The 12,492-nt window shown below is 38.8% G+C and overlaps 1 protein-coding gene across 1 annotated transcript in view; it reads left to right on the top strand.

Annotated features, from left to right (window-relative positions):
* The window catches only part of FRAS1 (Fraser extracellular matrix complex subunit 1), a 541,721-nt gene that overhangs the window by 206,797 nt on the left and 322,432 nt on the right, over positions 1-12,492 (top strand). The window contains exon 29 of the mRNA XM_007950381.1: positions 10,100-10,253. Coding sequence (XP_007948572.1) covers positions 10,100-10,253 — 154 coding nt within the window. The remainder of the gene's footprint in view (positions 1-10,099; positions 10,254-12,492) is intronic.

A 12,492-nucleotide genomic window follows, 5' to 3' on the forward strand; every position in this document is an offset into this window, starting at 1 on the left:
GGTACAATAATCAGTCTCTGTTCATCTACAGCAACAGAGGAAGAAGAGTCAGGAACAGGAGAAGGAAAAAGCTTGTGTGGCTAATTGCCTCCATGAACAGCTACCTTCTTTGCCAGGAGACCAGAAGAACTGAATGATGCCCAGCTACCATTACGGAACATATTGATCAAAGATTCCATAGAAGAATCTTGATATAAAGGGGAAAATGCAGAAGAGAATTTAAAATTCTCACAGATTCTAGACTTTTTATAGCCATGGAAAGTGGACAAACCCCTGAAACTATTGTCCTTACATAATCTTGAAACCTTAAACTAAAAATATCCCCTGAAGTTAAATGGAACAATAGTTTAGTGTAACTAATAAAAAAAAGTCAGTCTTCTATGACCTTGAAACCAGGAGAACTAGATGGTGCTGGGCTACCACTGGTGACTGCTCTGAAAGGAATCACAACAGGAGATCCTGGAAAGAGTGGGAGAAAAATGTGGAACAAAAGTCAAAAATCATAAAAAAAGGACCAGGCTCATAAATAGACTAGCAAGCATAACCCAAAATGCACAAACAGCAGAAGATCAACTAGATGAATGGGACCTTCTAAAAATTAAATTTTCATGTGCTTTCAAAATATTCTCCAAAGAATCAAAAGAAAATTTACAGATTGGGAAAAAATATTTGGCAACAACATATCTGACAAGGGGACTTATCTCTAAAATTTATAGATATGCCAACACCTCAACAACAAAAAGACAAACAATCTGATTAAAAAATGGACAGAAGACATGAATAGACACTTCACCAAAGAGGATATCCAGGCAACCAACAAACACAAGAAAAATTCTCACAATCATTAGCCATTAGAGAGATGTCAATCAAAACAACAATGAGATACCATCTTGCCCCAGCACTAGTGGCAAAGTTCAACAAGACAAAATAACAAATGCAGCCAAGAATGCGGAGAGATTGGGACTCTCGTACGCTGCTGGTGGGACTGTCAAATGATACAACCACTGTGGAAAGCAGTATGGTGATTCCTTAAAATGTTGGAATTAGAAATACCATTTGATCCAGCCATTCCATTACTATGTATATATCCTAAGGAAGTGAGAGCCAGGACAAGAGCAGATACTCATGTTCATCACAGCACTATTTACAATAGCAAAAAGATGGAAACAACCTAGGTGCCCATCAACAGAAGAATGGATAACCAAACTATGGGACATACACTCAATGGAATACTACGCAACCCTAAAGAATAACATAGAATCTGCAAAACATCGCATAATGTGGATGAAGGTGGAGGACATTATGCTGAGTGAAATAACTCAATCACTGAAGGACAAATATTGTATTAGTTGATTATTGTAAAAAGTTAAGGAAAGGTTTCTATAGGAAGGAAGTTTTCTTTGTTGGTTACTAGGAGTGGGACAGGAGGGGAGGGAATACTACAGACAGGTAGAGACAAGTATTGATTTGGGTGAAGGGAAGGGCAATGTACCAAATGTAAGTGATCAATATGGTGGAAGAGGAAGACATAGAGAAGTGCATGGGAGGTAAAGACAGCAGAGATGAACCCTTTTGTACATACAGTACTGCATTGTCAGTGATGGCAAACATTGATCTATGGGTGGATAGATGGGTAGACAGCCTGAACAATCAGGTATGTCTGTGCAGCAGAGAATGTGCCCATGACCATGCATATGGTTGGCAGATAATGTTTCTACAAGTGTATTGGTATGTTCTGTAAGAATTCCTAGGTATATAGTAGAGCTGACAAGGGACAAGGTTGTATTCACTACTTGGCCACAGCCAGCTACCCAGAGAGAATGAGTAGTTGGACTTGTGAGCTTGGAACCATGGTCATAGGGGACATCAAACTCAATTGACATAACGTACTACACAAAAACATTGTTCCGCATCCTACTTTGGTGAGTAGCGACTGGGATCATAAGAGCTTGCAAGTGGTCATCTAGATGCAACAATGAGTCTCTCCTCATCCAGAGCAAAGAGGAATGAAGAAAACCAAAGATGCATGGAAACAATTAGTCCAAGCAACTGGTACACCATGAGATCCTCAGCCTGTATGACTATGAGACCAGAAGAACTAGATGGTGCCTGGCTACCACTATCAACCACTCAGAGGGGGATATATGTAGGAGATCCTGGATGGAGATCCTGGATAGAACAATGTAGAACAAAACTCAAAATTAAAAAAAAAAAAAAAAAATGAAAAAAGGAGGGGGACTAGATTTGCTGGTTTGATAGAGCCTGGTGGAATCTCTGAGACTATGGCCCCTAGCTGCCTTTCAGGTCTCAAATTAAACCCACTCCTGTGGCTTCCAGCCAAAGAAAAGACAGGTATATGAGCTGAACATTTACATTAGGTAGATACACTTCTTGGAGAGATCAATCATGGGAGAACAGAAGGACTATATATGTACAGTCAGAGAGCTCAGGGGGCAGGAATGCATGGGAAGGAAGGACACAGGGAAGAGGTAACTATGGGGAGGATGTAGAGGGGAGCTGTTGCACTGTGGGAAATTGCAGTCAATGTCATGAGACAAAGTATATGTGAGCTACTGTATTAAAAACAAATTTGCTCTGTAAACTTTTACCCAAATTACAATTAAAAAAAAAAAAGCAGGCTTATTTGTCTCATAGAAAGTAGTAGGACCCCTCGTACTATGGCACCTAGATACCCTTCAGACTGGGAACTAAAATCACCCCCATGGTTCAACTTTCAGCTAAACTATAGACAGACCTATAACGTGACCAGTAATACCAGGAACTTCTGCATTCATTAGAACAGTCAACTTTTTGTGACCAAAAGGGCAGCATTTGCCCAGGGATAATACTAAGAAGGCAGAAAGGGATAGGAAAGAAGGGCAAGGAGGAGGTGAGAAAAGTGTTGTTACATTGTGGAGATGGCAATGCATGTCACAAAACAAAATGTGTGAATTGATGAATGGAAAACCAATTTGCTCTTTAAACTTTCACCCAAATCACAATTTTAAAAAAATGTAAAAAAGGAGGGAGTCTTTGAGCATTTAAGAACTATCTACATGGGACCTAACTGACAACAACAAGGGGAAAGATGATACATTAAGTTGATATTAAAGAGGAAGGAACAACTCAGAAAAGGAGCGTGGGAATGATTAATGGAAGAATCATTACAATCATCAGTGTAACTAAATGGTACATACAGAAACTGTTGAATTGGTGTTTATTTTGCCATGTATTTTCTCAACAACAACAAAATAAATAAAATGTAAAGAAAAATAAATTTGATTCTGTAATACTAATAATATTTTGAAATGTATACTCTTTTCTTTTTAAAAATTCAAAGCAGTTTTCCTTATATCTATTCTACTGAATTTTACAATATTTTGAAGAATAAGGTTAGAGTAGAGGCTATGTTACCTTATTTCTTCTAAAGGAAATTCTATGGGAGGAAGTTTTTTTTTTTTAAAAAAAAAAAAAGTTTATGAAACACTAATGCTTGATGTAAGGAGCTCCAGTGGCGTGGTGCCTAAGGCATTTGACTGCTAGCCAGAAGGCTGGCAGTTCAAACTCACCAGGCAGTCTGTGGAAGGAAGATGGGGCAATCTACTTCTGTAAAGATTTACTGCCTCAGAAACCCAATAGGGGTCACTATGAGTCAAAATCTACTCGATGACAGTGAGTCTGGTTTTTTGGTTTAATGCTTGATGTGAATTATCCCACTTGATCCTCACAACCATTCTATTATATTTGTACTACTATTATCTCTAGTTTTCCAAAAGAGGAAACTGAAGCACCAAGGTGTTTAGAAAACTAGTTTTCATAAAGTTATTTAGTGCTTGCGCTGTGATTTGAACTCAAGTGTATCTGGCTCCCCAGAGTTAATCATGAGGCTCTTTTCATTCTAGCTTGTATTTTTCAATGTTTTGGTCATATATATTTTCACCTTCTTAATGGGAGCTCTGAGGGCATAGTGCCTAAGACATTTGACTGCTAACCAAAAGGCTGATGGTTCAAACCCACCAGCTACTCCTCAGAAGGAAGACTGGGCAATCTACTTCCTTAGAGATGCTGCCTCGGAAAATCAAGGAGGGGTCGCAATGAGTCAGAACAGACTTGATGACAGTGAGTTTGGTTTTAACATATTTAATGGAGATTGAGTAAATTTAGTGATTTGTTCAATGTCTTGTCCAAACATGCTAGGCCCCAAGCCTTCTAGAATCTTCTCTTTGGATTTGCCATGGCTGTTACAAGTGAGCCTATTTATAATCATAAATCTTCTAGGGCCCAAGAAGACAAAATTGCCTCAATTGTCACAGCCTGCAGTGAATGTGTATTCAGACATTAATTTTATTTTAACAGCCATTTCTTAACATACCACATATGAGTCCATACCCAGAGGTTATATGTGGTTTAAATTTGGAGTGAAGTTGATTACTGTCTAATGTCTAGCTGGTTAAATGGAATGGCCAAGGATTTTCAGTCTAATTCCTAGTGAATGGATACAAATTAATCCTGATACTGTTAAACCTGGCAAGATAGAAATAGAAGAGGGAGGGAGCAGTGAAGGGAGAAAGGACTAGGGAAAGGAAGCTTTGGGAGAACAGGCCCTGTCATTCCTGTTCTCTTGAGCTGAGCAAATCACAGGAATTCGGTAGATTGTTTTGGATGGATTCATCGATGCAATAGGGTCACTGAGGCTGGTGCTCTTATTCTTGCCTTTGGATAGATCTCTTACGTCCCTTGAGAACCACTCAGGGCACCTCTACTGAGGCTGAGGTGGTCCATCCAGGACTAAGTGGAGGAGCTGTCAATTCTACCCTTGCTTTCCAAGTTCTGCATCCACTTTCCCGAAACTTATGTTTTTATCGCTTAGTGTGGCAATGAGAAATTTAACTGCCACCCTCCAGGCTTATACTGAGCCACTAAGGAGAAAATAGAACCTGGACTGATGTTGAAACATGTTTTGTTGGGGGAAGGCTGTAAAAAAGAAAAAAAAAAAAATCAAAAAGATTAAAGAGTAATAAAGAATGCTTTGCTGAGCAGGCTTTTATTAATTGGATGGATTACCAAACTCAAGCCTGCTAGAGATATGATTCTAAAGCAATTCGACATCTAATAAGGGCTGAAATGTGGGCAGGGAAAAGTCATTCTGATTGGTGGGCTTCTCTCTATTCCTGAGCTTTTGAGGAATTACCTTCTTTTTCATTAATTAAAGTGCCTCTGGAAATCATGCCTTTTTTTCCACTCTGGCAATAAATCTGATCTTTGTGACCTTGTTTGTTGTTAGAGCAGTTGCTTTCTGCTACTTTAGTAATGCTTTCATGTTAAAAGCCCCAAGTGTCATGCCATGAGCTGGATGGAACATTCCATTGCTTGAGAGTTCTCTCAGGCTGTTTGACCTCTGTAAGGCCTGTGTGTAGCTAAAAGCCCTGTTGTGTTTCCTTCAATTTCCTAACTTTAACCTCTCTTTGGTTGTCTTGTAGGGACACAGTTATTTTTGTAATAATGATGTTTAAGAGAATTATATGTATCAACAGTATAAGAAAATGTTTATTTTCTCTGAATAAGTGTCTGTCTGTCTTATAAATAAATAAAGTTTTGCCATGTATCATAATTTCACCTTCTTTGATTAGCTTATCTGGTTCAGTTTTGTACCTTACAAGGTGTACACACTCAGAAACTGTTTGTTGATATTTTATATATATGTATATGAAAAACAGTTAAAATCTATATGGAGAGTAGCTTCTATATTATTCTTGATGAAAAGGGGCAAGTGTCTGAGGCTAATATCACCCCCACACTAACAAACACAAAAACAGTCCAATTTTCTTACCTTCTTTCTTCGTCTTGGTAAATAGCATTTGAATTCCAACTTATATCTGCTACACACACCAACCCCTATGATTCTTCCTTAAAATCTATGATGGCCCTACACAGTTAAATTAGTGATACCACCTCAGAAACCCAAGAAGGGGTCACTATGAATCAGATCTGACTCAATGACAGTGAGTTTGAGCTCGGATGGCATAAATGAGCCCTGGAAAATTGAGATATATTTTTACAGAATAAATAAAAATGTTTGGGTTGCTATTGTATCAATTATAGTCTTTTCCATTTGATAAAGTTTTAAATTAGTTCATGTATATTTTGGCATGGAGTAGGGTCACCATCATTTGAGGTAAAAATTTGTATCATTTATGGGCAAACCTTTAATTTTGGAAGAAGTTTTTGTGTGTGTGTGGGGGCGGGGGGGTTTCCCTCCCGTGGATGAGGGATTGGGCCCTTAATTCTGTCTTATGACTGGAGTATTTTTACTTTAATAATATTTCTGTATGCCTACAAATTGCTAGAAATGTTGTATTTGGTAAAGTAGAAGGTTAGGGAAAAGGAGAGAAACTGCCCATGATATGGGTTGACACAGTGGCTGCAACAGTGGGCTCAAATATTCCAAAGATTGTAAAGATGGTGCAGGACCTGACAGTGTTTCGTTCGGTTACATATCAGGTCCCCATGAGTGGATTAAACAGCAACTAACAAAATCATCTCCTGTGAAGTGAATTAGAAGAGCTATTTAATTTAAAACACTGTTTTAATCATGCCTCCAGTTTCACTTGTTGGGATTTCATTGACTGCGAATGTGGCACTCTGGAGAATATATAAAACATCACTGGGCAGGAGATTATTCAGCAGTTATTATGGCTAAATTCCTGAGCTCATTAGAAATATAAACACTGTTATGCAGCCTCCTCCCTCTCCAAAAACAAATTACGAGAAGGTACAGAAATTCCAAAGTGTTAGATACTTGGGAAAATTAGATTAAAATTTGTTTTATGGACTACTTAACTGTAGAGAAGATAGCTTATACAGCCTTCTACCATCTATTCTTGAATCTTTCTTGGACTCAATCCCTATAGAAAATCCAATTTCATCTTAATGAGTAGGAATAGTTTTCCTTGGATAGTTAAGTGTTGTCTGTTTCTTCTTAAATTCTGTAAAGAAATAAAGATACCACCACCATCACAGGCTGACACTGAGTCAGTTCTGACTCAGGCAACCCCATGTGTGCCAGAGTAGAAATGTGCTCTGGAAGATTCTCAATGGCTGATTTTCCAGAAGTACAGTGCCAGGTCTTTCCTTTAAGGTACCTTTGTTGTTGTTATGTGCTGTCGAGTCAGCCCTGACTCATAGCGACCCCTCCTTGGGTTTCCGAGGCAGTATCACTACGGAAGTAGGATTGCTTTAGGTGGACTCAAATCGCCAACCTTTCAGTTAGCAGCCTAGCATGTTAACCATTTGTACTACTCAGGAACTCCCAATTAAGAAACCTGCATATGATGTTGTTGTTGTTGTTGTTAAGTGCCGTCGAGTCATTTCCGACTCATAGCGACCCCATGCACAGCAGAACGAAACACTGCCCGATCCCGCCCCACAATCACAATCCCTGCTATACTTGATCCCATCATCGCAGCCACCGTATCAATCCATCTCGTTGAAGGCCTCCCCCTCTTTCGTCGACCCTCCACCCTACCAAGCATGACATCCTTCTCCAGGGAATGGTCCCTTCTTACAACATGACCAAAATAGGTGAGACGAAGTCTGGCCATTCTTGCTTCCAAGGAGCATTCTGGCTGCACTTCCTCCAGGACAGATCTGTTAGTTCTTTTAGCAGTCCATGGTACTTTCAGCATTCTCTGCCAGCACCACAACTCAAAAGCATCAACTCTTCTTCGGTCTTCCTTATTCATTGTCCAGCTCTCACATGCATACCAGGCGATTGGAAATATATAGGTATTCTATTATAAATGTAAATATTCTAAAAGGCGCACTTGTGAACTTTCAGGGTTACCACTCAAGAACCATTGTGATTTCTACCCCGGGCAGAGCTGCTCCCATTTCAGCTTGGCTCCACATCCCCTGGAGACCTTGTTCAAATGCTGATTCTGATTCAGAAGTTCTAGGGTGGGGCCTGAAATGGTGAACTTCTGATAAATGTTTCAGATGCTGCTGGTCCCTGGACATTTTGTATAAGAAGGAGTACTGTCTCCTACAAAGTTACATTCAATCAGAAAGTACAGAGAATTTTATTGATAAAATGTAGTAAAGATGGAGACACAATGGGAGAGCCATGTAGGGCCCTGCATTCGGGTTACAGTGCTTACATGCCTGGAATAGGAAAACTTACAGTGCCTCTTCAGTCCAGCAACATGATTGTTGGTGTATGACTGATACCTGTAACCATAATTGAAGTTGACTAGGCTACTGCTGTTAGAAAGCTCTCTAGCAATTAAAAAACTTGGACCCAAAGATATCATGTTATAGAAAACTGCAGGAGGAGTTGATAGGGCCTTCTTTTCCCTCAGAATTCTTGGAGATAATATGCAAAGTTTCTGACAGACTTTTGATGTTTTTGTAAATAATGTGCTATACCAATTGAGAGAGAAGAAAATTTGCTGGGATTTTGCTGCTCAGCACCAATTAGTATAAAAAGGGCCTTTGCTGCTGTTCTCTCAGGCATTTTTTTACTCAGTTTCCTGGTATATGTAGTGAAGAGAGCCATGATTGCCTCCTGGGAGTGGCAAATGCCCAAGTGCAAAGGGACTGCAAAGGAAGCTTCGCTGTCTTCTGTTCTAAATGTTCTCCTCCTGGGAGTGCTGCTTGCCCTTTTCTGTTTATTGGCATGTTTGAAAACAATAGCAATAATTTAGAAAAGCATACCTATTTTAAAAAAGCAGATTTAGTGATTTCTAAAGTATGGAAATGAGCTCTGGTAGCATAGTGGCTAAGGCACTTGACTGCTAACCAGAAGGCTGGCGGTTCAAACCCAACAGCCACTCCTCGGAAGGAAGGTTGAGCAATCCTACTTCCATAGTGATACTGCCTCGGAAACCCAAGGAGGGGTAGCTATGAGTCGGGGCCGACTCGATGGCAAACAACAACAACAACAACAAAGTATGGAAATAAATTGAAAACTGAATATTGGCAGCCTCAGAAATCTCGTTCTGCAGAAAATGTCAGCTATAAGGCTTTGAAAGAGGGTGTGCACCCCGCAAATCCGGAATGGCATTGCTTTTTAATGCCGTTAGCTGGAGCAGTTCAAATGGTTGCCTTCTCAGGAGTGCCAAATAAGTGGTTTCTTCCAGCCAGCTACTCCCAACTATTGTTTCTAAGCCTTCACTTTCAATCAGCTCCTGAGACCTGTCAATTCTGCCTCTGTAGTGTGTCTGGAATCAGTTTCTAACACTCCATTCCCACTGCAATTACCCTCTCATAAGCCCTCATCTTCTCTCACTCAAGCCATTACGAGAACTTGTTAATTGGTTTCTACAGCTCCAGGTTCATCTCAGCTCTATCTCTTGCCAGAGCAGTCTCTTTCTAGTCATCCCATTCCCTTTCCTGAAGACTTATATTGACTTTTCAGTGCCTTAAAGATAAATGGAAACTTTTAGCCCAGCTTCAACTTTCTGCTAGCCACCTTTAAAACACTGTCATTTTTTACCACTACCTCTCCCAGTTCCGTAAGGTCTGCTTGCAGGAGACAGTTCAACCATCCTTATACTTTCCGGGCCTCTAGCAAAAGAGCTGTCCTATAATAGGTGCTTAATGAACATTTCTTGAATGTGAGTGGATAGTGAGGCTGGAAAGACAGGTAGATGGTTAAGTAAAAGAAAGAAACAGAGATTTAGTCTTCCCTAAGGCATTTGACTGCTAACCAGAAGGTCGGCGGTCCAAACCCACCAACCTCTCCATGGAAGGAAGACTGGGCAATCTACTTCTGTAAAGATTTACCACCTCGGAAACCAAAAGGGGGTTGCTATGATTCAGAATCGACTTAATGGCAGTGAGTTTGGTTCTTTAGAAATGAAATAAATTATTTGTTTATGATAAAAGAAATGGCCAGATATATATTTGCATGTACATAGATGCACATGATAGCTAATAGTCACACATATATAACACATTCATAGTGTGACTCTAAAGCTGTGAATCTCTCCTAATTGTTAGACGGTCTTTAGCAACAATTGGTCCTAATAACTTACATTTTGAGGGCTCATATTTTCTTATTTTGCTTGAACCTAATTCTGCACTTTCTTCCTTATTCTAGGATGATGGGGGTCTTCGGCTTGTGGCTAATTCAATGGTGTGGGTTCCAGAAGGGGGAATGCTGCAGATTACCAACAGAATCTTACAGGCCGAAGCTCCAGGTGCCAGCACCTCAGACATCATCTACAAAATTACTCAAGACCACCCCCAATTTGGTAACTCTTTTTCCCTTTGGCATGATCTCATCATTACATTTAGCTGTCTTGGACTATTACAGGTTCTATATGATGCCATACAGCAAGGTTGACATTCCAAGGAACTTAACTTTCCAAATACCTCATATTACCCCCTTACAAATAGAACAATAACTATCACATTGCACACAGATATAAAACCGTTTAATTTAAATTTCCAAACAACTTCATTTTACAGATAATAAAAGTGAGGGAAAGTAGCTTGCTAGCAGTCACTCCACTAGTATATGTCAGTTAATTCTAAAGCTCATGCTTCTAAACTCCACTTTACATCCCTCCCAGAACAACACTAGACTTCTGGATGAGACTATTGTTTTACAACATTATATAATAATATTTTTCAGGCTCTTCATTGTTGCTTTCACTTTTAGCAAAGTAGTGGACTAAGATAGCCTGAAAAATTTTCCCATCATCATCTAGAAATACTGGTGAAAATATAATAAAAATGATAAGGTCACAATAGCTTATAATACCTGACTTCTCATGGATGGAAGGAAAGCTTCAGGTGGTAGAAACAATGAAGGAGCTGACCAAGAGCCAGTATGTGTATGAGCTGATCGCTTGTAGCCTCCCTGGGAGGGATTGTGTGTATCTCAGTGGTGCAAGACCTTGGGACTTGATGCCCATGACGAGAGGAGATAGGGAGTTGGAACTAAGATTTTGCATAGAGCCAGGACTCTGGAAGGCATACTTTCAATCAGAGGGGCAAAATCTCTTCACTGAAATAGGAAGATGACAAAGAAACCTGACTATCTTGGGTTAACAGCAGAGGAAAAAGTCTTTGCTGAGAATTCAGAAGTTCAGGTCTCTTTCTCTTTCAGATCCAGGGGTGAAGTTACACTATGGTAATGGTCTGAGAGACCCAAAGCTGAGACATTAATATGTAAAGTAATCTCCATGATACTCCTTGGCTTCCTGGAAGAAACTAACAGAAACCTTTATATAAGGCCACATAGGATTCTCAGATAAAACTTCACTGAAGAGAACTTTACAGAACACATGCGGAAGCAAGTACCACAACCAAACAAACAGCAAAATAAAACCCCACGGATTTTAAATAAATAACAGCCTTATAGAAAATATGAAATAGCATATTAAAAATGACTGAAGACATAAAAGAAATTGAAACTATAAGAAAGAATAAAATGCTATAAAAAGTAAAAGAACAGTAGATTTTTAAAAAGAACTGAGTAAATCATCTAAAAATGAAAATTATAATCATCAGAATAATTCAGTTGACAAGTTAAATAGCAGAGGCATAATAATCTTTTTTTTTTCCTCCAGATTTTAAAATTGAATATTTTCTGCAGTAAGGAAAAGTTCGCTTTTTTACAATATAAAAATAACTTCATGCTGGATAACCATAAAGACACTGAAAAGCATGATCTAGACAAGAGTAGTTATTATTATTATTATTATTATTATGAAAAAACTAGTCTACCTGTTTGGTGTAATTTATTATAGCTGTATACCTTTAAATAAGGCAAATGTACCCCCTTGGGTCGTAGGTTTCCTTAGGGAGGTTAGGCTAGATAATTTTTTAACTTTTCATTTTAAATGTGCTAAAAATGTACAAAAATAGTACAAGGATTTCCTAAGTACTTTTTAATCCATGTTAACATCTTACATAGAACAATTACTGAAACCAAATTATTAAATTATTGAAACTCAGAAATTATTATTGATACAATGATACTATTAATCCACAGACCTTATTCAAATTTTGCCAGTTTTCCCAATAATGCCCTTTTTCTAATCCAGTCCGAGATCCTACATTGCATTTAACTGTTATGTCTCCTTTGTTTTATCCAGTCTGTGGCAGATCCTCAGTCTTTGTATATCTTTGAGTTTTGAAGAGTACTAGTCAGATATTTGTAGAATGCCCCTCAATTTGGATTTTTATGATGATTTCTCATCATTAGATTGAAGTTATATTTTTTGGCAAGAACACACAGAAGTGATACTGTACCCTTACTCAGTACATCGTATCAAGAGGTACACGATGTCACTGTGTCTTATTAATGATGATGTTAACTTTGATTAAAGTGGTCACTGCCAGATTTCTCCAATGTAAAGCTATTCTTTTTCCATTTGTAATTAATGACTATCCTCTTTTTCATCATACTTTCACCCACTGATTCTAAGCTAGATAATTTTTAAATCCTTTTGGCTCTAAAAATCTGTGATTCTTTTGATGTAC

Source organism: Orycteropus afer, unplaced genomic scaffold, assembly GCF_000298275.1.
Source record: "Orycteropus afer afer isolate SDZICR_OR568_19922 unplaced genomic scaffold, OryAfe1.0 scaffold00270, whole genome shotgun sequence".
In the NCBI taxonomy this organism is placed as follows: domain Eukaryota; kingdom Metazoa; phylum Chordata; class Mammalia; order Tubulidentata; family Orycteropodidae; genus Orycteropus; species Orycteropus afer.